The 26177-nt window shown below is 35.9% G+C and overlaps 1 protein-coding gene across 1 annotated transcript in view; it reads right to left on the bottom strand.

Annotated features, from left to right (window-relative positions):
• Positions 1–24443, bottom strand: part of LOC121417690 — a 41267-nt gene extending 16824 nt beyond the window's left edge. Inside the window, exons 1-2 of the mRNA XM_041611423.1 lie at positions 23954–24443; positions 1317–1499 (exon numbers count right to left, since the gene is read on the bottom strand). Coding sequence (XP_041467357.1) covers positions 1317–1499; positions 23954–24443 — 673 coding nt within the window. The remainder of the gene's footprint in view (positions 1–1316; positions 1500–23953) is intronic.
• Positions 24444–26177: the final 1734 nt, after the last annotated feature.

Genomic DNA, 26177 nt, shown 5'->3' with positions numbered 1-26177 from the left:
TTCGTAAATACTATACATTGTAATCTGACTTATCGATACAATTTCCATTTTGTGTTATGACGCAGATCATGGCACTGACAATTATACCCCCCCCCCATGCAACTCCGCTCTGATGCGGGTTGTCGTAAAACGATTCGTCGCGAGGTAGTTGACAATTGGTATGGTTTGATAACTTGCATAGTGCTGAGTTTACCATTGACCTGGCCACGGAGGATTATCTATTGTTACTGTGGGTGCAGTGACAATGCTCAGCACCCCTATTAACAATAGAATAATCCTCCGTGGATAGGTCCCTGGAATTTACTTGATTTTCTTAAGGGAACGAGGCAAGCTAGCCAATATTATCCTTCCTTAAATTCGTATGGGCTACAAAGGTACCTTTCTGCAGAAAATGAGATTAAAAAAACTCATTAATCTACATTGTTAATTGTTAGTTTTGAGGTCAGATTCATTACTTTTGACACAAAATGAAATATATGGTCAGATATGACCATCATGCTCGCCGAATCGTATAGCACTCTAAAATAAAGTTAACTACAGTTTGTAGTTCAACGAATTTTCTTCATTCAGTTGGTGTGAAGCGACAAGATGTTTAAAGTACACCCGTAAGCGCATAAAAAGAAATACATTTTACTTCTCTACCTAATTCCTTTTCATCTTTTTTCTGCGTGATGTTTTATTCTTTTACTGTAATGTTTAACCGTCTCTGTGGAATATATTGAACTCCACGTTATATTTGAACATAATTACGCTTAAATGTCATCGCGTACACAAAGTTAAATCCAATTAAATGCACGTTTGGCCAAGTGCGTTTAAAATGAAGCGCGTTAACGAAATAAATCTGCATACTCCATGTTTTTGTACCATGGTACAATTGAAACCTCTTTTGAGATTACGGGCCATTTGGTTTAAACTTATTTGTCGATAAACTACTTAAAAATTCCATCCTAGTGTTTTTTTATTGTTATTATTATTTGCATACATGTGGCCTTAAGCCCAGAGGATTTTCCTTTGTTCATGGGGATGGGGAACATCTATTGTTCCATCATGCCCATGTCCATAGCGATCCCTCCCCCACTTTCATGCACAACTATCAAAAGGGGTTTTCTAGATAACACGCACACCTACGACTGTATTTTTCACAATAATTCTATGGGAATGAAACAGTTGATTTTTTTTCCTTTCTTCTTTGCTATTTTGTCCTAAAAAGTTCAGAAAAGGCTCATAATCTAGCCAGAAATTGTTGAAAGCTTACAAGCATAATAGGAATTATTCTATATCTACCACGTTCGGATACAAATTTCATAGATTTATACCTGGATGGGCGCAGTACAAGTTAACCTTGTCACGTGCTTCCGGTGGTGTTCTGACGTCGTACTCGGGATGATCACGTGTTAGGTACTTGGGAACATATTTCACCCATTCACCGGTATAATCAGAAACTCCATAAGGACAGACATCCTGGGGAATATCGGCGCATGTTCCGGTACCATAAACGTCTTGGTACAAATAGATCAGAAGAAAAAAAAGGAAGTGGCATCTAATAGGTATATAGTACACTGCAAAAACTCTGGCGTTGATTGACACCAGCCCGGAATCTATATATTCCAATCAGAGAAGTGTTAAACAACAGGAGTTTCGTTTTGATCTAACACCGGATAGGTGCTTGTACAACACCAAGTAGTATTAAAACAGCATCGGTTTGACTCCAAACTGTACAAGTGTGGACATATTACAGATTCCTGGCTGGTGTACCAACACGAACAACAATGGACCTCCAAGGATGCATAAGGCGCCAACACGGATCTCTCCCCAGACTAACCCGGATCAGATCCGGGATGGTCCGGGGTCTATATGTGACTGGTGCTTAGTACTTCTACTGCTACCAATTCACTGATAATAATCATAAAAAATAACCAGGGGCGGCAGAAACGGGGGGGGGGGGCGATGGGGGCACGTGCCCGCCAAAAATCCCCCCCTAGGAAAAAATACTCTTTTTCAAAATGTAAAATGCCTATTTTTCAAAATGTAATGTGCCCTTTTTCAAAACGTGATATTCTTTTTTAAATAAAACATAATACAGTTCACATTAGGACAAAAAATTGGCTTGACCTTCGCGCTCGCATCAATTATTGTTTAGTAAGTACTCATCCTGTTCATGGTTACTAAAATACTAAGAATGTCCATTTTTCAGGTTGGAATATTACCAAAAAAAATTACTCACGTTGGGCGCTCGCGTTAATTATTGTTTGTAAGGTAATCATTCTGTCCTCGGCTAAAAAAATTGCTTAAATCATATTTGATTTGACTTGAGGATTAAATAACAAGTAGGTAATATCTTAGAGAAAGAAAAAAAATCTCATGATTCACGAGATTTTTTAGGGAGGATAATTTAGCCACGAGATTTTGATGAGTCTGGCCTATATTGCTCATTAGAATTGCGACCTGTGGTCTAACCGATGAGCCTTTTGGGGATGGGGGATTGCAGCTTGGCGGATTTCGATGGGGGTGCTGACTCTGCGGGACCATGTAGTCAGGCAGCCCAGGAGGTTTATTCAACCGAAAGCCGGACAAGCAAATGACCCCATAGCTGGATGGCATGGACCTTGAAGTTTACAAAAATGCATTGCTGCCGGGTTCTATGCGTGGTCTTCCCTCCGAAATGACGTAATATATGACGTCACGACAAAATGGCCATATTTTACCATTTTGCAGACATTGTACACATAGCATGAAGTCAAGGGAGAATATCTCAGCCAAATCATGCTTGTTTTATATGAAAGTTTCACAATATATTGTTCAAGTAGTGCACAAGAGATATGCAAAATTTCACGAACAGAAATTATTGTTTACATATGCAAATTACGTAATGAAATTTGCATATCATTAGTTTTGGAGATTTCTCGCATAAAAAATTGTCAAAAATCGATTCAGAAATTTATTTTCTTTTTTAGTGTACTTTATTTGATATTTTTCCTCTCAAGCATAATATCATTGTCTTCATCTATATCTCTACTTTAAGAAAATATATAACAGTAATTGAAAAAGACATTATAGACTGTGATTTCAGCCCCCTTTCCAATATGGTGCGCACGTAGAAATCGTGCGTTTTTGGCCATATGGCTGAGGTGTGCGAACGATATGCCTACTTTATTGATGTTTCCTGCATTTTGCATGATATTAAATCTTCCAAACAACATATTTTCCTCTTCATTATGTCTCTGGTGATCAATCAATGATTTCAGCAAAAATTGATTGCCCACTGGGCAGTCTATAGGCTACGTTTTCAGCCTAGTTTTCAACAACGAACCTATACCATGTATGACTGCATCGTTGTAGTCGAGTCGGATAAGGGGGTTTCTATGTACCATCAAAATATTTTTCACTCAATGTTTTGGTATTTGCCTAAAGTGTCTAGTTAATGAATCTTGATGTTCCCTTCCCAAAATCGTGTCCAACGGAGTTCAAAATTGATATCTTTGGCGGCCCTCTTGGACTTTTTTTTAATGAAAATCAATTATTTTCATATTTTATTGCACAAAGTCTGACAATGGGAAATTTTAAATCAATACGCATTTCACTAGGATTTGGATAGTAGAAATCGGTTGAAATTGTTTTCTGAATAGTCCGGTTAATATATTAAAAAAAAGAATTCATCAAAAATTTTGAACCAAAATGTTCATGTGCATTCTATCTGTTTCATCTTGCATCCGATCGCCTTTGTTGATGTCCCTGACATGCAGAAAATAACGTACTTAGCGATCGATAGAAAGGTATGTATTACTTGTATCATGTGTATATGAGGGTAAAAGGCATTTTCTACACAAAGCAATTTTTATGATAATTAAATCTCTTGAAAAAGATAGAAGTTCGAGGCATTGCTCTGCATTTTCATTTTGCATGCAATTACTCTCGGGCACCTTAAATTATAGTCCCACAAGAACCAGTAAAATGTTACATACAGTACCATACCATTATCCATAGCTTGACTATTATATCGTGCTTTTCGGAGCCCCCAATGTGGTAAAATTTTGTTTTGAGTATGTATTTTTTTCCTTTAAATCACTTTTCTCTATCAGCTACATATAAAGAAATTGGGGCATAGCAAAGCCTACCCCTCAGGGGGCTGCCAAAGTCACCCAATTTTTTTTCGTATCTTGCCAGTTTCTCGGAAAATTAGTCATTTTGAGGCAAACAGTGTTTCTGCCTTGCGGTAAAGCCCTTGTTTTTGTTTTGTAACCACATAAAGATGACAAAGTATGATCTTCTTTATCAGATACATATATGTCTATTTTCATTCTTTATTGTAAAAAAATGCAATGTTTGAGCCCCCATTCAGACAAAAGGGCATTTCTGCTATATAGTAAAGCTTGCTTTGATTTTGGAAACCACTTGGAAATAAAAGAAGAGGCATTTTTTCTATCAGCTACATGTAAAAAAAGTGCTGGCACATCGACTGCTACCTTCTTCAGAGGCTCCAAGATTGGCAGATTTTCCCCATATTGGAAAAAATATGGAAAAGGGGTGGGTGACTTTCGGAACCCCCGGAGGGGATAGACTTTGCTGTGCAACCACTTATTAGCAGCAGATTGAAGAAAGTCTACTCCTTTAATTCCATGCAGTTTCAAAAGAATGAAACTGGCTTCACCATATAGCAGAAACGCTTTTTGCCTCAATGGGGGCTCGAAAATAGCACATTTTCCCATAAACAGGTAAAGTATGGAAAAAGGGTAGGTGATTTCGGCGACCCCATAAGGGGGGTATGTTCCAATATGCCAACACCTCTTTATATGTAGCAGATAGAGGAAACTCTACTCTTTCGTCTCCATATAGTTTAAAAGCAATAAGAGTAGTTTTACTACATAGCAGAAACACCTTTTGCCTCAATGGGGGCTCGAAAATAGCACATTTTCCCATGATTTTGCAAATTACGTAAAAGGGGCGGGTAACTTTGGCAGTTCCCAAAGGGGGTAGGCTTTACTGTACCAGCACAATATGTAGCAGATAGAGGAAAGTCTACTCTTTCGTCTCCATATAGTTTAAAAGCAATAAGAGTAGTTTTACTACATAGCAGAAACACCTTTTGCCTCAATGGGGGCTCGAAAATAGCATATTTTCCCATAAATAGGTAAATATGGAAAAAGGTTAGGTGAATTTGGCGACCCCCCAAGGGGGATATGTTCCAATATACCAACACCTCTTTATATGTAGCAGATAGAGGAAACTCTACTCTTTCGTCTCCATATAGTTTAAAAGCAATAAGAGTAGTTGTACCACATAGCAGAAACAACTTTTGCCTCAATGGGGGCTCGAAAATAGATAATTTTCCCATAAATAATTAAAATATAAAATAGGGTAGGTGATTTTGGTGACGCCCTAAGGGGGGTATGCTCCAATATGCCAACACCTCTTTATATGTAGCAGATAGAGAAAAAGTCTACTCTTTCGTCTCCATATAGTTTAAAATCAATAAGAGTATTACTACATAGCAGAAACACCTTTTGCCTCAATGGGGGCTCGAAAATAGCATATTTTCCCATAAATAGGTAAATATGGAAAAAGGTTAGGTGAATTTGGCGACCCCCAAAAGGGGGATATGTTCCAATATACCAACATCTCTTTATATGTAGCAGATAGAGGAAACTCTACTCTTTCGTCTCCATATAGTTTAAAAGCAATAAGAGTAGCTTTACCACATAGCAGAAACAACTTTTGCCTCAATGGGGGCTCGAAAATAGATTATTTTCCCATAAATAATTAAAATATAAAATAGGGTAGGTGATTTTGGTGACCCCCTAAGGGGGGTATGTTCCAATATGTCAACACCTCTTTATATATAGCAGATAGAAAAAACTCTACTCTTTTGTCTCCATATAGTTTAAAAGCAATAAGAGTAGTTTTACTACATAGCAGAAACACCTTTTGTCTCAATGGGGGCTCGAAAATAGCATATTTTCCCATAGATAGGTAAATATGGAAAAAGGTTAGGTGAATTTGGCGACCCCCCAAGGGGGGTATGTTCCAATATACCAACACCTCTTTATATGTAGCAGATAGAGGAAACTCTACTCTTTCGTCTCCATATAGTTTAAAAGCAATAAGAGTAGTTGTACCACATAGCAGAAACAACTTTTGCCTCAATGGGGGCTCGAAAATAGATCATTTTCCCATAAATAATTAAAATATAAAATAGGGTAGGTGATTTTGGTGACGCCCTAAGGGGGGTATGCTCCAATATGCCAACACCTCTTTATATGTAGCAGATAGAGAAAAAGTCTACTCTTTCGTCTCCATATAGTTTAAAATCAATAAGAGTAGTTTTACTACATAGCAGAAACACCTTTTGCCTCAATGGGGGCTCGAAAATAGCATATTTTCCCATAAATAGGTAAATATGGAAAAAGGTTAGGTGAATTTGGCGACCCCCAAAAGGGGGATATGTTCCAATATACCAACATCTCTTTATATGTAGCAGATAGAGGAAACTCTACTCTTTCGTCTCCATATAGTTTAAAAGCAATAAGAGTAGCTTTACCACATAGCAGAAACACCTTTTGCCTCAATGGGGGCTCGAAAATAGAATATTTTCCCATAAATAATTAAAATATGAAATAGGGTAGGTGATTTTGGTGACCCCCTAAGGGGGGTATGTTCCAATATGCCAACACCTCTTTATATGTAGCAGATAGAGGAAACTCTACTCTTTTGTCTCCATATAGTTTAAAAGCAATAAGAGTAGTTTTACTACATAGCAGAAACACCTTTTGCCTCAATGGGGGCTCGAAAATAGCATATTTTCCCATAAATAATTAAAATATGAAATAGGGTAGGTGATTTTGGTGACCCCCTAAGGGGGGTATGTTCCAATATGCCAACACCTCTTTATATATAGCAGATAGAAGAAACTCTACTCTTTTGTCTCCATATAGTTTAAAAGCAATAAGAGTAGTTTTACTACATAGCAGAAACACCTTTTGCCTCAATGGGGGCTCGAAAATAGCATATTTTCCCATAAATAGGTAAATATGGAAAAAGGTTAGGTGAATTTGGCGACCCCCCAAGGGGGGTATGTTCCAATATACCAACACCTCTTTATATGTAGCAGATAGAGGAAACTCTACTCTTTCGTCTCCATATAGTTTAAAAGCAATAAGAGTAGTTGTACTACATAGCAGAAACAACTTTTGCCTCAATGGGGGCTCGAAAATAGATCATTTTCCCATAAATAATTAAAATATAAAATAGGGTAGGTGATTTTGGTGACGCCCTAAGGGGGGTATGCTCCAATATGCCAACACCTCTTTATATGTAGCAGATAGAGAAAAAGTCTACTCTTTCGTCTCCATATAGTTTAAAAGCAATAAGAGTAGTTTTACTACATAGCAGAAACACCTTTTGCCTCAATGGGGGCTCGAAAATAGCATATTTTCCCATAAATAGGTAAATATGGAAAAAGGTTAGGTGAATTTGGCGACCCCCCAAGGGGGATATGTTCCAATATACCAACACCTCTTTATATGTAGCAGATAGAGGAAACTCTACTCTTTCGTCTCCATATAGTTTAAAAGCAATAAGAGTAGCTTTACCACATAGCAGAAACACCTTTTGCCTCAATGGGGGCTCGAAAATAGCATATTTTCCCATAAATAATTAAAATATGAAATAGGGTAGGTGATTTTGGTGACCCCTAAGGGGGGTATGTTCCAATATGCCAACACCTCTTTATATGTAGCAGATAGAAGAAACTCTACTCTTTTGTCTCCATATAGTTTAAAAGCAATAAGAGTGGTTTTACTACATAGCAGAAACACCTTTTGCCTCAATGGGGGCTCGAAAATAGCACATTTCCCATGAATTTGCAAATTACGTAAAAGGGGCGGGTAACTTTGGCAGTTCCCAAAGGTGGTAGGCTTTACTGTACCAGCACAATATGTAGCAGATAGAGGAAAGTCTACTCTTTCGTCTCCATAAAGTTTGAAAATAATAAAGGTGGCCTTACTACATAGCAGAAACACGCGGCCTCAATGGGGGCTCAAAAATAGCATATTTTCCCATAAATAGGTAAAATATGGAAAAAGGGTAAGTGATTTCGGAGACCCCCTAAGGGGGGATTGTTCCAATATGCCAACACCTCTTTACATGTAGCAGATAGAAGAAACTCTACTCTTTCGTCTCCATATAGTTTGAAAATAATAAACGTGGTTTTACTAAATAGCAGAAGCACTTTTTGCCCCAATGGGGGCTCGAAAATAGCATATTTTCCCATTAATGGGCAAAATACGTATAATTATCGGGTAACTTCAGCAGTCCTCAGAGGGGGTAGGCTTTGCTGTACCAGCACACCTTTTTTGTAGCAGATAGGGGAAACTCTACTCTTGTCTCCACATAGTTTAAAAACAATGAAAGTGGCCGTACTACATAGCAGCAACACTTTTTGCCTCAATGGGGGCTTGAAAAAGCATATTTTCCCACAAATAGGTAAAATATGAAAAAGGGTGGGTGATTTCGACGCTCCCTGAAGGGGGTATGCTTCAGTATGCTAGTAGCAGATAGAGGAAACTCTACCCTTCTTATCTCCATGTAGTTTAAAAAGAATGAAAGTGGCTTTATTCCATATCAGAAACGTTTTTTGCCTTAATATGGGCTCCAAAGTGGCATATTTTCCAATAAATGGGTAATAATGGTATTTGCCCTTTAACCAAGCAAATAAAGACATACATACTGTCATGAGGCGTTACAGTATTATCGGTATATTATATCCTCTTTCGTGTCGAATGCTGATATTTTGAAATAGTTGTTGATGTTAATGATTGAACAGATAGATATCAATGCACATGCAAATTTTTGACCAAAATCATGCCCATTTCGGGATAAGTTTTATTTCAAAATATATCATCAGAAAAGGAATTAAATCGATTTCTACTATCCCAATCATAGAGAAATGCGTATTGATTAAAAGATTGTCCCATTGTCAGACTCTGTGCAATAAAATATGAAAATAATTGATTTTCATTTTAAAAAAGTCCAAGAGGGCCGCCAAAGATATCAATTTTGAACCCCGTTGGACACGATTTTGGGAAGGGAACATCAAGATTCATTAACGAGACAGTTTGGACAAATACCAAAACGTTGATTGAAAAATTGAGTGAAAAATATTTTGATGGTACACAGGAACCTCTTATCCGACTCGACTACAACGATGCAGTCTTACATGGTATAGGTTCGTTGTTGAAAACTAGGCTGAAACGTAGCCTATAGACTGCCCAATGGGCAATCAATCTGTGCTGAAATCATTGATGTATCACCAGAGTCAAAATGAAGATGAAAATATGTTGTTTGGAAGATTTAATATCATGCAAAATGCAAGAAGCACTAATGAAGTAGGCATATCGGTCGCCAACCTCAGCTATATGGTGAAAATAGGCCAAAAACGCACGATTTCTATGTGCGCACCATATTGGAAAGGGGGCTGAAATCACAGTCTATAATGTCATTTCCAATTACTGACATATATTTTCTTAAAGTAGAGATATAGATGAAGACAATGATATTATGCTTGAGAGGAAAAATATCAAATAAAGTACACTAAAAAAAGAAAATAAATTTCTGAATCGATTTTCGAAAATTTTTTATGCAAGAAATCTCCAAAACTAATGATATGCAAATTTCATTACGTAATTTGCATATGTAAACAATAATTTCTGTTCGTGAAATTTTGCATATCTCTTGTGCACTACTTGAACAATATATTGTGAAAGTTTCATACAAAACAAGCATGATTTGGCTGAGATATTCTCCCTTGACTTCATGCTATGTGTAGAATGTCTGAAAAATTGTGAAATAGGGCCATTTTGTAATGACGTCATATATTACGTCATTTCGGAGGGAAGACCACGCATAGAACCCGGCAGCAATGCATTTTTGTAAACTTCAAGGTCCATGCCATCCAACTATGGGGTCATTTGCTTGTCCGGCTTTCGGTTGAATAAACCTCCTGGGCTGCCGGACTAATGGGATGTGGCCTGGGATATGGCCTTCAGGTGTGCATGCGTGGTGGGCCAGAGTAATTGTTAAATATTATAATGTGGGTATATTTTCTATCATTGTTCAAGTGGTAGACCGTGCGTTTTGTATATACATTTCATCTGATATTGTCTAATGAAGCCGATTGTAAACTATATACATTTCATCTGATATTGTCTAATGACGCCGATTGTAAACTAATTTTGTTAGTCTTCGGACTTTTCGATATGTAATCTTATATTTTAACTGAGTACCGAAATGTGACGTCACTGTCATGACAACGAGCTGGATGGTTCTGATCAGAGTCGCAGCTGACGATCGTCTATACACACACATTTGCATTTGCCAAAATTACCATCATTCTAAGGTTGCAAGCGATGAAATTCCGTTAGCAGCCATTTTCTTCGATGAGAGACATTCGCGCCCCGGATTCATTTGTTTAGAAGCAAGCCGCCATGAAACCATCGCAACTGACGTCATTGCTTCGGTACTCTATTAAACAGAATTTAATTTTGAATTTGAATATGAAAGTGCTATCAGAGATGCGGATGGGTTTAAGTTTGAACAAACTCGGGCAACAGATAGACGAATAATCGTAGAAATTATTGTAATCACTAAATGTATGGAGACTCCGAGATGGCCAAATCTGTGAGTCCATAGTGAGGTAGAGCAATGTTTACACTTTAATTTGATCCAATACACAAAATGGCCGACACGTGCTAAATGTATTTTCTTAACTTTTTTTTCATGAAAACATCAAACTCTTCAATTTTCTCTATATTTTGATCACTTCCTCAGCGATGTACATTAAAAAAAAACACACATATCCATGATATCCCTGATGATTAAGCCTAAAAGTCCTCAGCACGATGAACATTTGTCCGTAATTCTTGTCATAATATTACCGACCTAGCTGTTGCCAATTTGTCTCAGGGATTTTATTGCTTGACTGAATTCTTTTAAATGTTCACCACTTTTTCTCTCTTTTTTTTTCTTTTTTTTTTCATTTCTCTCACACGCCATTCCAGGAATTCCGTTTTGACTCCAAAAATGAACATGAGATATCACCAAGTGACCAAACCAACCAACATGGACAAAATGGTTGAGCAAAATAATACAATTTAATTTTTCTTTAGATGTGACGTAATGATATTCTTTAATGTACATTTTGGTGAATTAATTATCGGATGACATATGTATTTCATGTAGTGACTTTTTGCAGCTTTAAACTGTGCTTCATCAATAAATGAATGGTTTATACCCTGGAGGATTTCTACGATTATTCCTCAATGGTAGTGTTAACAGATGTGTTTGTGCCCACTCCCCCAAATGGGATAAATTACTAAACGAAGACGGATTGAAATAAAACTTACCCTTGAATTGGTGGTTGAGTAGGATAAGTATCACGATGGCTCTCTCCGTAAACTGTTTGGATAAAGATGGACAGAGGTCACATATACTACTTAATAATCATATCTCTTGATGGAGGCGCGCGATAGCTCCGACCAATTGCAACTATGAAAAAAAAAATAGGTATGAATATATATCCATAAATTCATTGAATTTTTTGACAATTTGGTGTGTTCTCCTTTGTTGTTTTTTCTTTGCAAATTTCCTGTAGAAAAAATATGACACTGATGGATTTCCATAGAGTTACGATTGATTAAGACAGGGCCCTGGCCTCTCCATTTCTTTCTTACCTCTATCAACTTTCTTAGCCCTTCTAGGACCCCCCACATGGCTTACAGTAAACCACTCCCGCAATCATATACATTTCGCATTTTCGTTGTGTGTGCTGCTGGTTAAAACCCTCTATGGTTTCATACACCAGCCATTTTATCTGTAACTTTATTTTGATTAACAAATCTATGAATTTGGATGTATCTCTTATTTTAACGAAATGTAATAAAATCAATTTGAATTCAATTAACTTATTTATACAGAAGGTTCGTCAGCTTCAGCAAGTTGCTTGAAATGAACCTAAAGTATACCTTGAGCAAGGTAATCATTTGAACCACACAGACTAAACTACACAAAACGACAGACCAATATCACTGTTACCATCCTTATCCAAAGTTTTGGAAAGGATCGTATTTATTAGAGTAACAGACTTCTTAAACAAACATAATATTTTTTGCGAATCACAGTTTGGCTTTCGAGCAAATCACAATACAACTCAAGCGGTATTGAAATGCATCGATACATTATCACATGCCGTTGATCAACATTTACATACAATTGCAATATTCCTGGACTTTTCCAAGGCTTTCGATACAATTAACCATGATATCCTATTAGTAAAGTTGTCACACTATGGTGTTAGAGGGAAAGCCTTGGAATGGTTCAGGAATTATTTATCGAATAGAAAACAATTTGTACAAATAGATAATCACAGTTCTGCATTGCGACCAATAAATTGTGGAGTTCCACAGGGTAGTATACTAGGTCCCCTGTTATTTATAATATACATAAATGACTTTTATTAATCTTCAGATGTTCTATCTTTCATTTTATTTGCAGACGATTCGACCTTATTTATTCCCATGCGAACCAAAACACACTATTGTCTACTATAAATCGTGAACTGAGACATGTAGTTGAATGGGTTAAAGCAAACAAATTATCCCTTAACATCCTGAAGACAAACTTTATGTTATTTAGTAACACTTTGCAAAATCTACTTGGAGACATCCTTTTGGACGATACTGCTCTAAAAAGGGTCTCTTCAACTAAAATTTTAGGTCTCATGATTGACGATAAATTGAAATGGAACATTCATCTTAAAAATATATCCAAAACTATATCAAGGAACATTGGTATAATTAATAAAATAAGACACTTTTTTCCAAAATCAACACTTTTTACACTATATTCCTCCCTAATACTTCCCTATCTGAATTATGGAATAATGACATGGGGTAACGCCAACAAATATCTTACAGACAAAATTCTCATCTTACAAAAGAACATTATAAGAATTATACATAATGCTCCTCCTCGTTCTCATACTAATAATTTATTTTACAAGTCCAATATTTTAAAACTTCCAGATCTATTTCTTTTTCAAACAGGGCAATTTATGTACAAATTGAATTCAAACGAACTCCCAAACATATTAATTAACATGTTTACAAAAAATAACGCCATTCACAATTACCCAACAAGACAATCACTCCGTTTTCACCTTCCCCGTACTCGCACTCAACTCGCACAAAAAACAATTTCCTTTTACGGTCCTAAATACTGGAATACACTCAGTCACGACATCATTAACTCCGTTAGCATGGTTAGTCTGAACTGTTTTAAAATCAAGCTAAAAAGCACATTCTCGAATCTTATAGAGTAAGTCCAAATTGAGCGCTCAGGACCCAACTTCTCTCTTTCTCTCTCTCTTCTTTCCTCTATGTCCTTCCCTTTCATCTGCCATCACCCTTATTCCCCCCCCCCTTCATTCTCTTTCATCCACACAGGTGCACCAGTCTTTCTTCTCGGTTATCTATCTTTTCACTTTCATCCATCATTTCCGTACTCCGTCACAATAGCTTTCTTACGATTTTTTTTTCTCGTTCTTGCATTTATACTTATACCTACAAACCTGTCTTTTAACTTATTCTTTGAGGAATCCACACTCAACAAGCCCTGCTTTTTAGTGGATCCCTCCATTTCCTCAACATTTATTTAAATAGTAAAGATTATATAATGATTATATTGTTCCGTGTCTATTGTATATATCTACTTATATATGCCACATTGCCATACTGTATAAACTTGCATATTCATTTATATCTTTGTAATGATTTCTTTTGCTGTTAAAATTGATTTGAGTTGAAATGAAATAAACCAAACTGAAACTGAAACTGAAACCAATAACCAAAAGGAATAAGAAGTATTTAAGTTCGGATTCTAACCATTAAGTGATGGTTATAGAACAGTTTGACAGATACTTACCATTTCCGAGAGTCAAACACTAACCCAGAGGGCTGTAGGACTAAGTAGATAAACCACGGGTAAAATTTTAACCAATTATTTGTCCAACCAATTTGGAGCAATATTTTACCCAATGCGGGAAACACATTATCCTTTTGAATGGGCTATATTTTCATCAGACTGGTTTAATGAAAATGCCCAAAAGAAATTCCCAATATTGGTTAGACTCGTGGAGGATTTTTACCCGATATTTTTTAGAGAGCAGCTCCCAAACCTCACTACACGAAGCCGATTGCGAATAGAGAAAAGTTATCAGACTGTGGTGACGTTTGCGAGATCCGACGAAGTGCTGTGATGGATATGCCTAGGGATTTAGTTGCGAGGGAATTAAAATTGACGGCACAAAACTAGAGAAATAAGCCAGTTCGTAGTTCCACTCTGCGCATGATCAAAGGATTCTACGCATGATCAGAGGAAGGTCATTTGTACTAAAGTGACATGGTGGTTTAAAATCTAATGAGATAAGCACCAACTTTGATGTCTTGATTATTCATATATTCTTTTGAATTGTGGTTTTCATTTACATCCACAAAAAACAACAATGCGTCCACGAACGACTGGTATTTCACAGTTTGCCAAGTACATTGTGCAACATGCTATGATATGCATTCAAAGTAGGAATGCAACAAATACCTTCATGAAGTGTTCATTGGTGTGCTATTCTAGTCCCCTGGTCTATTCAATTTCTTAATCCTGCTATGTAAGGCAAGTCTACGTAATATCTTGCTTTGAAATCTGCCTATCATAATGAAAGAAATGAAAGGTCATTTGACCAAAATTGTCCCTGAAGTAACTACGAACTGGTCTATTAATTTGTATCAACTGCCAAGGCGCGTACGGCGCTGATGCAGATCAGATCACTTTTAAATTCACCACCCCTGCGTCCTTTATAAGCATTCATTCACTTATTCACACTGTTAAAAATGCTTCATTCTTTATTGCAGGAAAATATGATTGGAATGTATCGTATATTTCGTTTGCATTAATGATACTCTATTGCATCTGTACCCTCACAATTTGTCTCGTTTTTTGTTAATTTATATTTCTTCTGATTTGTATGTTGAAAATAGATAATTCAAGTTCACGTCAAGCGAATAAGCCGCGGACATGGTATGAAACTGACGATGGCGAGGCCTCGAGGGGGTAGCGTGACATCAAAAATTATCTAGGGACAACTGCAGAAAAAAAGATAGACTTAAATGTCCACTAGAAGAGATATCAGAGAACCGTTAAAGGTCAAGTCCACCCCGGAGAAATGTTGGTTTGAATCAATAGAGAAAAATCTTACAAGCATAATGTTGAAAATTTCATTAAAATCGGATGTAAAATAAGAAAGTTGTGACATTTTAAAGTTTCGCTTATTTTTTTTAGTTAAATGCACAACTCAGTGATATGCAAATGAGAGAGTCGATGATGTCCATCACTCACTATTTCCTTTGTTATTTATCGTTTGAATTATACAGTATTTGAAATTTTACAGAATTGACATTAATGTACAACTTGACTAAACCACATAATCTTAAACAATGTTAAGTCCACATGTTCAGGGATGAATAAAACTTGATTTCACATGACAAGGGGGAGAAAATCAAAATATTTCATATTTCATATAATTATGGTGGAAGCGCCGTGGTGTTGCGGTTCTGACTCTCGCCTTGTAATCAGAGGGTCGTGTGTTCGGATCCCACCATGGTCTAGCATCCTTTGGCAAGGCATCAATCCACACTTTGCCACTCTCACCCAGGTGCTAATTGGGTACCGATAGGAAACAACCGTCATTGTTGTTGGTTTAGCAAGTGTGCGGCTAACAGGATGATTGAAATGCTATGAATCCAGTGACCGGATAGTTGTGACCTTTCGCAATTCTCACGGACGCTAATATTAGGGTCCCCTAACACAAAATTTAACGCTTAACCATACACTTGATTTTTAAGATTGATTGTACATTATAGTTAATAGAATCAAACATAGAATCCTGCTCTACAATCAATGCTAAGCTTTGTGTTACAGGGGGGTTACAGGCCCTACAGATCCACTTTTCGTGTTCAAAATCCTTTCCCGCGACACCCGCACCATACATGCATGTATATTACGACTGATGGCTGGAGATATTCGAAATGCAGGATCTAAAATGACTTGGATAAGAAAGTGGTTTTTCGAACAAATCGAGTACATATTGAGTGAGGAAAAACTTACTGAATGAAGGATTAGATATAGATCATTACAGTCCATCGAATCGATATTGCATTTAATGTGGATTATTGGTGGATCACTGGCAATTGATTTCATGGGTCAGATCAACCTCTCCAGCCGAATCATGCGTTGATATGTACACAGCATATGCCATACGTTTGAACTTGCGCGTTTCTTTTGTTTCTTTTTTTTTACTCCTACACAAACGATATGCCTCTAGCACACGATGTAATGGGCATTATGTTTTACCCTCCCCAGAAATGAGGGATTAGATTCAAATTCCGGGGGGACCACTTCCATTGATGAGTGGATACCAGGCACGACCATGGGGTTTCGAAAAGTGCTCTAAACAAGGGAAGCAATTATTTTCCAGATTATGAAAATGCATCTCTTAACAAGTATTTGGCTTGTGAAACCCTACAAGTATTGGATATATATATATCCCTTTGTCAGCATTTTAAACATTGTTTTGACACCCTTTTAACGTTACATAGGCCTGTACGTAACGTACTTGCCCACTCTGTCCCCTTTTACGCGTGGTCGCTCCTGGTATCCACTAATCAACGGAATTTGGCCCCGGACGGCCTCTCGAGCTCTGGGAGGCGGGAGCCAGATGTGGCTTTGGAAAGTCGTCCTCAATCGGATATATCGCTGTTACCATAGTAGCAACCAGAATTTTGCACATGAAACCCATATTGAAAGTTTCCGTTGCAGATGCGAAACTAAACAAAATCTCATATCACACAATTTGCATTGCAGGACAGAATTTTACCACCATGATGATGGGCCCAAAAAGTCTCTTCCAAAATCAACTACCGTCTTAAATAAGCGTGCGCGTCCTCAAACGAAAGGTCGGGACTAATAATTGTGAAGCACTCTGAGCAGTAGTAGATTGATGAAGCGCTATATAAATGCCAATCATTATTATCATTACAATTATATAGAGCAACTGCATAGTCTGACTAACCTAATTGTCCAAGGTAATATGTAAGACGTTGACAATGCAGTCAGACCGGCTAGTGCTAATGAGCAAAATAGGCAAAATACATCCAAATCCTCTCGTGGATAATTCTTCCTCCCTGCAAAATCTCGTGAATCGTGAGATTTTCTTTCTCGAAGAATTATACCCACTTTATCCTCATTGACAAGTCAAATAATACCAATGCACCACTGGGCAGAGTAAATATTTCTGTTTCATGTTGGCCAACAAAAAAAATATCTGGTAAAGAATATGTTGATAAATAAGTGGATTTTTAGGCCAGATCATGTGTCACAAACCTGAATTTGTTTACTCTGTTTTATTTTTTTTTCAAATTGTGAAAAATATTTATATTGAGCCTCAATGATATCTTTATCACCACAAAGCTGGAATTCTTTGCTTTCTCAAAATGTCACTTTTCTATCGGGCACCTTTTATTCAGGACAAGATCATGCTTCTCCAATGCAAGGTGCAAGACGAGCTTCCTAAAATTTTTGAGTAGCGTCAACTTCAGAGTTCTCATTGGCTGGATAAAGTTTAAAAACAACAGGTGCGGGTGATTTGAAGAGATTACCACATGGGGAGTGTGAACCTGGAGGCCCCCGCATTGGAAGCGTTATAATTCGGGTGGGTGCGTGGTAACTTAGACCATGGACCTAATAGGTCCATGTTTTGACTAATCAGGGTTCAGTATTCCTGTTCTGAAGCTGCTTTGGCCAATAAAAAGTGTAATCTTGACCCGATTAATCTCAATTCTTATTTTGAAACTTATGTCACTTGAAAAAAAATATGATATAAAATAATTGGGCTAAAACAAAAGTAAAGTTTTAAAAATTAAAGTTTTAAAAACAAAAGTAAAGTTTTGCCAGATGAAAATAATTATTTTTGTAACATGTTTTATATCAAAAGTTTCATTACGTTACAGAATTTTCAGATAAACCGAACACATGATGTGAAAGAATGATTCTTCTTAACAATGATACCAAAAAAATCTTGATTTTTGTTTTTGCAGGAGTTTCTGCATTTATTGTAAAGTTAAAATAAATTTTACAATACATAAAACATAATCGTAATATGAAATGAAAGTACATTGTAATGTGACAGATTTATAATAGTATCATAACAAAATTTAGACATAAATACATAAGGATAAGACAAAGTAATGAAAAAAAAAACAAATACAGTGGCACACTATATAAGCAAAAAAATGCTTGAGCAATAGCAGCCAAAGTGGGAAGAGCGCTACATGGAAACCTAATATTTTATACTGGTCCGGGTCTGGAACAAAATGTTACGTCAAAAATCATTAGAAAAGGAGAAAGAAGAAAAAAGAAGAAATGAAGAGTGCGTGTGTGTGAAAGTGGGTGAACGTGCAGGTGTGATACTAAGAATACTTCGAAAAAAGATATTTTTCAATGAAGCTTTAAAAGAAAAGATAGATGCAGTGAGTTTTATATCATTGGGCAAATCATTCCAGATTTCTGGGCCGTGATGTGTGATCGTTTTATGTGCGAATATTGTTATCGGGTTTGTGAGTTGGATGTTGGATGAGTGGCGTGTGGGATATGAATGTTGCTGTTGTAAACAAAAATATCTTGAAAGGGTGTAGTTATAGATTTAGTTGAAAACTTGTACATAAGAATGGCAGTTTGGAAAGTATGAATGTCATGAATTTTTAATGTTTTCAGGTTCCGAAAAATAGGATCAGTATGTGCTAAAAATTGCGAGTGGGAGCAAATGCGGAGTGCTTTCTTTTGGAGGCGTAGAATTGAGTCTATTTTGGTTTTGTTGCAATTACCCCACAATATGTTGCAATATGATATATGTGACAAAATAAAAGAATTGTAAAGCATAAATAACGATCTTTGGGAAAGACAATATTTCAGTTTGAATAGTATGCCAATACCTTTGGCAACAAGTGTGCTAATATAACGAATGTGGCTATTCCAAGTTAAATTAGAGTCAATTAATACACCTAAGAATTTCGTTTCTTGTTTTTCAGCAAGATGGATGTTATCAATGTTAATGGAGCCACGAAATATATGCTTAGAATTGATGTGTTTAAAGTACATGAAATTTGTTTTGTTAATGTTTAAGGAGAGTTTATTTGATTTAAACCACATGGACAATTTATTTAATTCATTATTGAATACTGTTACAAGCGTTTCTAAGTTACTGTGTGAAAAAAATACATTGGTATCATCTGCGAAAAGAACATAAGTAAGTAGGGGTGAAGCATTGATTATATCATTCATATAAATTAAAAATAACAAAGGGCCTAAGATAGAACCCTGTGGTACTCCACACTTAACATTGCAAACTTCAGAAGATTTAGAGTTAAAATAAACATATTGATATCGATTGTACAGATAATCTTGAAACCATGATAAAACAATCCCTCTGATTCCATATTTTTGTAATTTATTAGTATATGATGATCGATAGTATCGAATGCTTTCGATAGATAAGATATTTATTCGTCTTTCTGTCTGCACATACATTTATCTTACAAGTGTGATTTCACATTCTACAAATGAAAATCAATTAACCATAAATCATTGTTACAGTAGAGAAAAAAAAGAAACACAGCAAATAACTAATTACGTATTGAGAGAAAGACAAGGAGGACCCCTGAAAAAGCAAGGCTTGTAAGGCTAGGGTCTCCTTTGTTTCAAGTACATGACTAAAAAGTATTCAGTGTGTACATGTAATATCCTTAAAAATACAAGAGAAACAAAACAACTAAAAAAAAAGCAACAACAATAAAACACACACAAAAGAGAAAAACTAAAACTAATCAATGACAAAAAACACACTACAAAATAGAATACATTGCTTGAATGTACAATTATGAAGTCTAATAAACTAACAACAATATGATATAATTAAGGTATATATGATGGAACAAGAAATAAGTATGGATAACATGGCATGAAAAAAAGAGGAAGATCGTATGTAAAATACTAAAGTAAAAAACAAAACATGACAAAGGTAAAAGATACACAAGAAAAGAATACAATAGGGAAAAAAAAAACATGGGCTGACCCTCTGCAGAAGAATCCAGTTAGACAAGATACAAGATAAATAAATATTGATATATCATAACATTCTCCAGTCTTATATACAGTTTTTTTATAGGCTCCAAAATTAAAAAATAACATAGTATATAAAAGCATATCTTAACCTAGAGCAACTCACAAATAACAATTAAGAAGATAACCTTTAAGTACACGCTGAAAAGTATAAATGCTTACCGATTTTTTAATATTTGAATTGAGAGAGTTCCAGAACCTGGGTCCTGTATTTACAACTGTCCTAAAAGCAAAACTTGTAACTTTGGTAAGTGGAATGCAGAAGCATTTCGTGTATAATAGTTATGTATGTCACTATTTTTCATGAACATTGTGACCAGAGCTGGTGGCATGATGCCTGCATTGTATGTATACATTAGAGTACCAAGTTGAAAATCATAGATATCTTGTAATTTAAGAATTCTATGCTCATAAAAAAGTGGGGTAGTATGCGAGCGATAGTTAACATTACAAACAATTCTTAAAGCTCTTTTCTGAATCAAGTACACCCTTTCTAGATTGGTTTTAAGAGAATTACCCCATGCAAGAACACCGTAATTGAGATAAGGGAGAATTAGTGTTGAATAAATCATACAAAGAATATCAGTAGAGAAAAAGGATTTCAATTTATATATTACACCACAATTTTTTGATAATGTCTTACATAGATGATTTATATGGGTTTTCCAAATCAGTTTTTCATCTATATGCAACCCCAGAAATTTGGTCGTCTTTACTCTATCTATTAACACATCATTAAATATAACATCACCTGGAACTTCTCTAATCCTGTTGCTAAAAAGCATGTAATTTGTTTTCTGCAAATTTAGAGATAATTTATTTGCTTGAATCCACAAAGTGACTTTCCTCAGTTCACTATTAACTGTTTTTAAAAGGGTCTCAGGATTTCTGTGGAAATAATACAAACTTGAATCATCTGCAAATAAAATGAATGATAAAATATCAGAGGAATAGTGAAAATCATTAATATACACAATGAATAATAACGGACCAAGAAGGGATCCCTGGGGAACACCACAAGTGACATTCTGTAAACCTGACTCAGCATCCTTTATCGAGACAAATTGTTTCCTGTCAGCTAAGTAACTCTTGAACCAGTCCAATGCTGTACCCCTGATACCATAATGTGATAACTTGCCAATCAAAATATCATGATCTACTGTGTCAAAAGCTTTCGAATAATCAAGAAATATACCAATTGTATGCATCTTTTTGTCTATGGATTGTGATACTTTATCAATAAAATGTAGCAAGGCATGGGTGGTGGTATGTTTCTCACGAAAGCCAAACTGAAATTTAGAAAATATATTACTCTTGTTGAAAAATTTCAGAGTTCTAACATAGATCACTTTCTCAAGAATCTTTGAGAATGCAGTCAATAGAGAAATAGGTCTGTAATTATTCAGATATTGAGGGTCCCTTTCTTAAAAATGGGTACGACCTTCGCAATTTTCATGTCAGTAGGAACTTCCCCACATGACATTGATAGATTAAAGACATGAAGTAGCGGTTGAATAATTCCTAAGATAATTTCTTTAATTAAGTTGTTCGTAACCCCATCATAACCGGGACTTTTCCCGTTTTTAAGAGATTTCACAATGGTAAGCAGTTCTTCCCGAACTACTGGTAAGAAAAATAAACTTTTACTATTTCGCTCTTTCATAAAATCTCTGTAAGTCTGCTGAGAAAGTGGCACTGCCCGTGAAAGTTTTGGACCAATGCTGCAAAAGTAATCATTAAAGTTGTCTGCTATAATATTCCTTCTTCCACCACATGACCGTTAATTTCAATACTCTTTACATGTGATATCTTTCCTTTGACTTGAATACTTTCTTAATCACTTTCCAAGTTCCCTTGATATTGTTTCTTGTTGCTTGAAATTGAGTGCAATAATATGATTTCTTTGCAGTACGAAGAACTGAAGTAAGCGTATTTTTATAATTTACATAACGTTTACGTGAAGATTCAGTACCACGCACTTTATACGAATAATACAGCTTGTTTTTCTTGTTAATGGATCTCAACAAAGAAGCACTAACCCATGGCATAATAGGAACAGTTTTACGATTTCTTCTACTTTGCTTTACAACTGGTACATTTTTATTATACAGAGACATGAATTTTTGTAAGAACCTTTTAAACGATATGTTCACATCATTTTCTTTAAGAACTTCACTCCAGTCAGTTTCCATTAATGCTGCTCTCAGCTTTGCGATATTAGCGGAAGTGTTTTTCCGAATTGATTTGGATTCTTGTCTACAGCCTCTATCCAAGTTTAGACGAGCGAAGATTGGGAAATGATCTGAAATATCTGATACAATGATCCCTGAGGATGGAAAAGGTTGTCTATTACAGAAAATGTTATCTATGAGCGTAGATGAAGCTTCAGTTACCCTTGTTGGTTTAATAATTAATGGCATTAAGGAAAAAGACAGCATCATATTAAGAAATGCATCATAATGATAATTTTCATCACACTGAAGGAGGTTTATATTATAGTCACCCATTATGAAAATTGTTTTGTTTACGAAAAGTGGGTTTGAAAGAATACTATGCATTTCGTTCACAAAACTCTCTAAGTTACTCTGAGGGGGTCTATACACAACTCCAAATAAAACATATCTTTTTCCTGGAATGAAGCACTCTGCAAATATTCATTCCATATGCTCAGCCATCATATTTAGCTCATCCCTTAATTGAAAGTCCACTGAATCTGGAATATATAAAGCGACTCCACCTCCTTTTTTAGCATATCTATGATTAGACACAAGATTATGACCAGGAATACGATAAAGATTTGAGTCATTCTCACTCGAGAACCACGTCTCAGTGACTCCAATCACTGTTTTACTATCTTCAAATTTGTCAATTAGTGTACTAAATGCATCAAAGTTCCTAGGCATACTTCTCATATTTAAATGCAAGACAGTAGCAATTTCAAGATTGTCTTGAAAACTATTAATAAACTGATTTTCTGAATAGTATTGACAGTTAATTGCAGAAGCATGTCCTAAATCATCAGTATCACTAAGCTCTAGAATTCTTGAATTATTTTCTAAGGAGCTACAAATGGCTTCTTCTATACTAATCATTAGGATGTTGAGTATACAATTTCAAGTGAAATCTAACTGTTTGCACCATAAAGAACATGTCAGCATGAAAAGGAAGATTGTCAAGATGCACACATAATATATAAGAGAAAAGCATCCAATAATGTATATAAAATAAAATGAACATATTACTTAACTTACAAAAGCAAATGAAAAAAAAAGATGATTAGAGATTGTAATAGAAATAACAATGAAAGAAAAAAAACACAAAGGAAATTACAAAGGAAAGTTGAATGGAAAAAGAAAAGTAATTTTGGGTTATCATGGGATTTGGCTTGCAAGGAAATAACCCTTTTTTCAAAGTGGGCATATAGGTCAGCATGATATCCTACAATAGGCATTAATTATAATTCAAAGCTTCAAAATATCATCATCACATGTGATGAGTTTTTTCGTAAGTCCGCCTCCCGTGTTCTTAATTCCAGCGAAAATTTTTCCATCGTTGCTCCAAGACCGCTCAACTTTCGGTGAGTGACGAACATTGAAAAGTAGCTTCTGTCTTGTGGGAGTCAGATCGTCGTTAACAAAGATTTTTGAACCCTTCAACTTTGATCTGGCTCCCATAATACGAGCTCGGGTGCGGAGGCTGGAAAACTCCACTAGCAGTTGACGAGGAGAACTTCTCCTTGCTCCTTTGTCTACTGGAGGACCCAGTCGATGACATCGGACAAAGTCGGATGAACTCAAGTTGACCCCCATCCTCCTGCCAACGTCAAGGACAGCCTCCTCTGGATCCTCATCTTTCACCTCTGGAACTCCTTGGATCCTGATGTTGCGTGACCTGGATTTTTGCTCCAGGTCATCAATTCTTTGCTCCAAGACTGCCATTTTTTCCACGGATTTCTTTTCTGCCTCCTTATGTAGTTGAATCTCTGACTCCTGGGCCTTTATCCTCCCCTCAAGATCCATGATCCGGCCCTCCTGCATCTCTAGCCGGGTGATGATTGCAGACATTGCCTCTGTAACCGCATCTTTTACAAACTTTTTTAGTTGACTACTTTTCTCGAGCTTGTCGATGACAAGCTGGGCAATGTCGTCAGATTCTCTTTTTGTTGGCATATTAAAAAATATGGGTTTAAAATGAGAAATGGGTGGGAATAATCCAAAAAAAAGCAAATTGTTGAAAATTAATGTGAGTGAAGTCTGCAGCGGAGGAAAAGACCCAAGTGAGAGGACAGGTTTATGTGAACAGCAAGAGCATTGATAGAGTAGTATTCTGTTTTGAAGCGAAGACTATGTTTACAGGAATGGAATGTTAACTAATAACTTCTCAAGGACATTTCTCCACATTGATCCACTTTCACTTTCACTAACATTTTTAGCTCCAAGTATCACAAAAAGTCCAAGGTGTGGGACTGTAGTAAGAAGTTCCTTGCAAGACCCATGAGGAATCCAACCAAAAAACACATAAAGTTTCTACATTCTGATAGTAGCGTATATCAACACAGATGTCACAAAGATGGCATCTATTAGCTGCACAACATATGAAGTGTGAAGTATGAAGACTTAGACTAGAAAAGAAGATTTTTTGTAGACACTTTACAAGCACATGGCAGAGTTGATCCTATCAATATTATTATTGATAGATCCATGAAAACTCCGACAGTATGCTCTTTTTTTAAAGGGAATCTGTTATTTTGTCGTATAATTGTAAAATTGCATAGTCAGTTCAATGTTTTGACCTGAATCCGTATTGATTGGGAATTGATAAGTTATTTGTGTCCAAAAAAGAATATAGTCGTTTGTAAATTATTTTTTCAAGTATTTTGGAAATGCTTGGTAATGATGAAATAGGGCGGTAGTTGGCGATTTGGCAAGGGTCTTCTTTTTTGTATATGGGAATTATTTTTGCAATTTTAAGTTGATCGGGGAAAATTCCATTTGTGAGAGATAAAATGAATATATGTGATAGTGGAGAAGCCATTTAATTGTTTAAGTTAATGTACACTGATACCGTCATGACCACTAGATTTAGTACATGTAGGTGTAAATGATCGAACTATTTCTAAAATTTCATAAATATTAGTGGGATTGAAAAATAAGGAATGTTCAGTATGGTTGTCTAAATATTTTGTAAAGTCGTTTGCATTACTTACTATTTGAGATGAAAGGTTAGGGCCAACATTGGTGAAAAAAAAAATTGAATGCATTAGCAATTTCGGAATGATCTTGCGTTTTATGCCCGTTTAGAAGGAAATCAACATTATTAAGATCATGCGGTTTTTTTACCTAACATTTCATTTACTGTGTTCCACATTATCCACAATGTTTGTTATTATCTTTGTTGTTTTCTATTTTGTTAGAAAAATACGATTTACGAGCTAGACGGATTATTGATGTTAATCTATTTCGGTATTTTTTGTATTTTTGTATATGTTCTAGGGTGGGAGATTTAAGCGATATCTTATATAATCGATTACGAGTGAATATTGATTTAATTATGCCTTGGGTGATCCATGGTTGTTTATTCTTCTTTTTACTTGGGTTGATTCTCGTCAGAGGTATATTTTTGTCATAGTATTGGAGAAGTTTATTTAGAAATATGTCATATGATCTGTTAACATTATCTTCTCCAAAAACGTCTTCCCATCCCTCTGCACTCAAATCAGTTTTAAGAGCATCTATGTTATGTCTAGTTTCTTTTCGCCGGGTGACTTTTCCTTTAATGAGTGGCTTATGTAAATGTTTATAATCTCGGCATATCGTAAAGATTGGTAGATGGTCAGAAATGTCGTAGGAAATTATTCCGTTGTTGTTATTATTATTATCTAATAAATTTGCATTGCAAAAATA

The sequence above is a fragment of the Lytechinus variegatus genome, chromosome 6 (assembly GCF_018143015.1).
Source record: "Lytechinus variegatus isolate NC3 chromosome 6, Lvar_3.0, whole genome shotgun sequence".
Taxonomy (NCBI): domain Eukaryota; kingdom Metazoa; phylum Echinodermata; class Echinoidea; order Temnopleuroida; family Toxopneustidae; genus Lytechinus; species Lytechinus variegatus.
The sequence above is the reverse complement of the archived record's forward strand: the minus strand, read 5'-3'. Positions and strand labels throughout refer to the sequence as shown.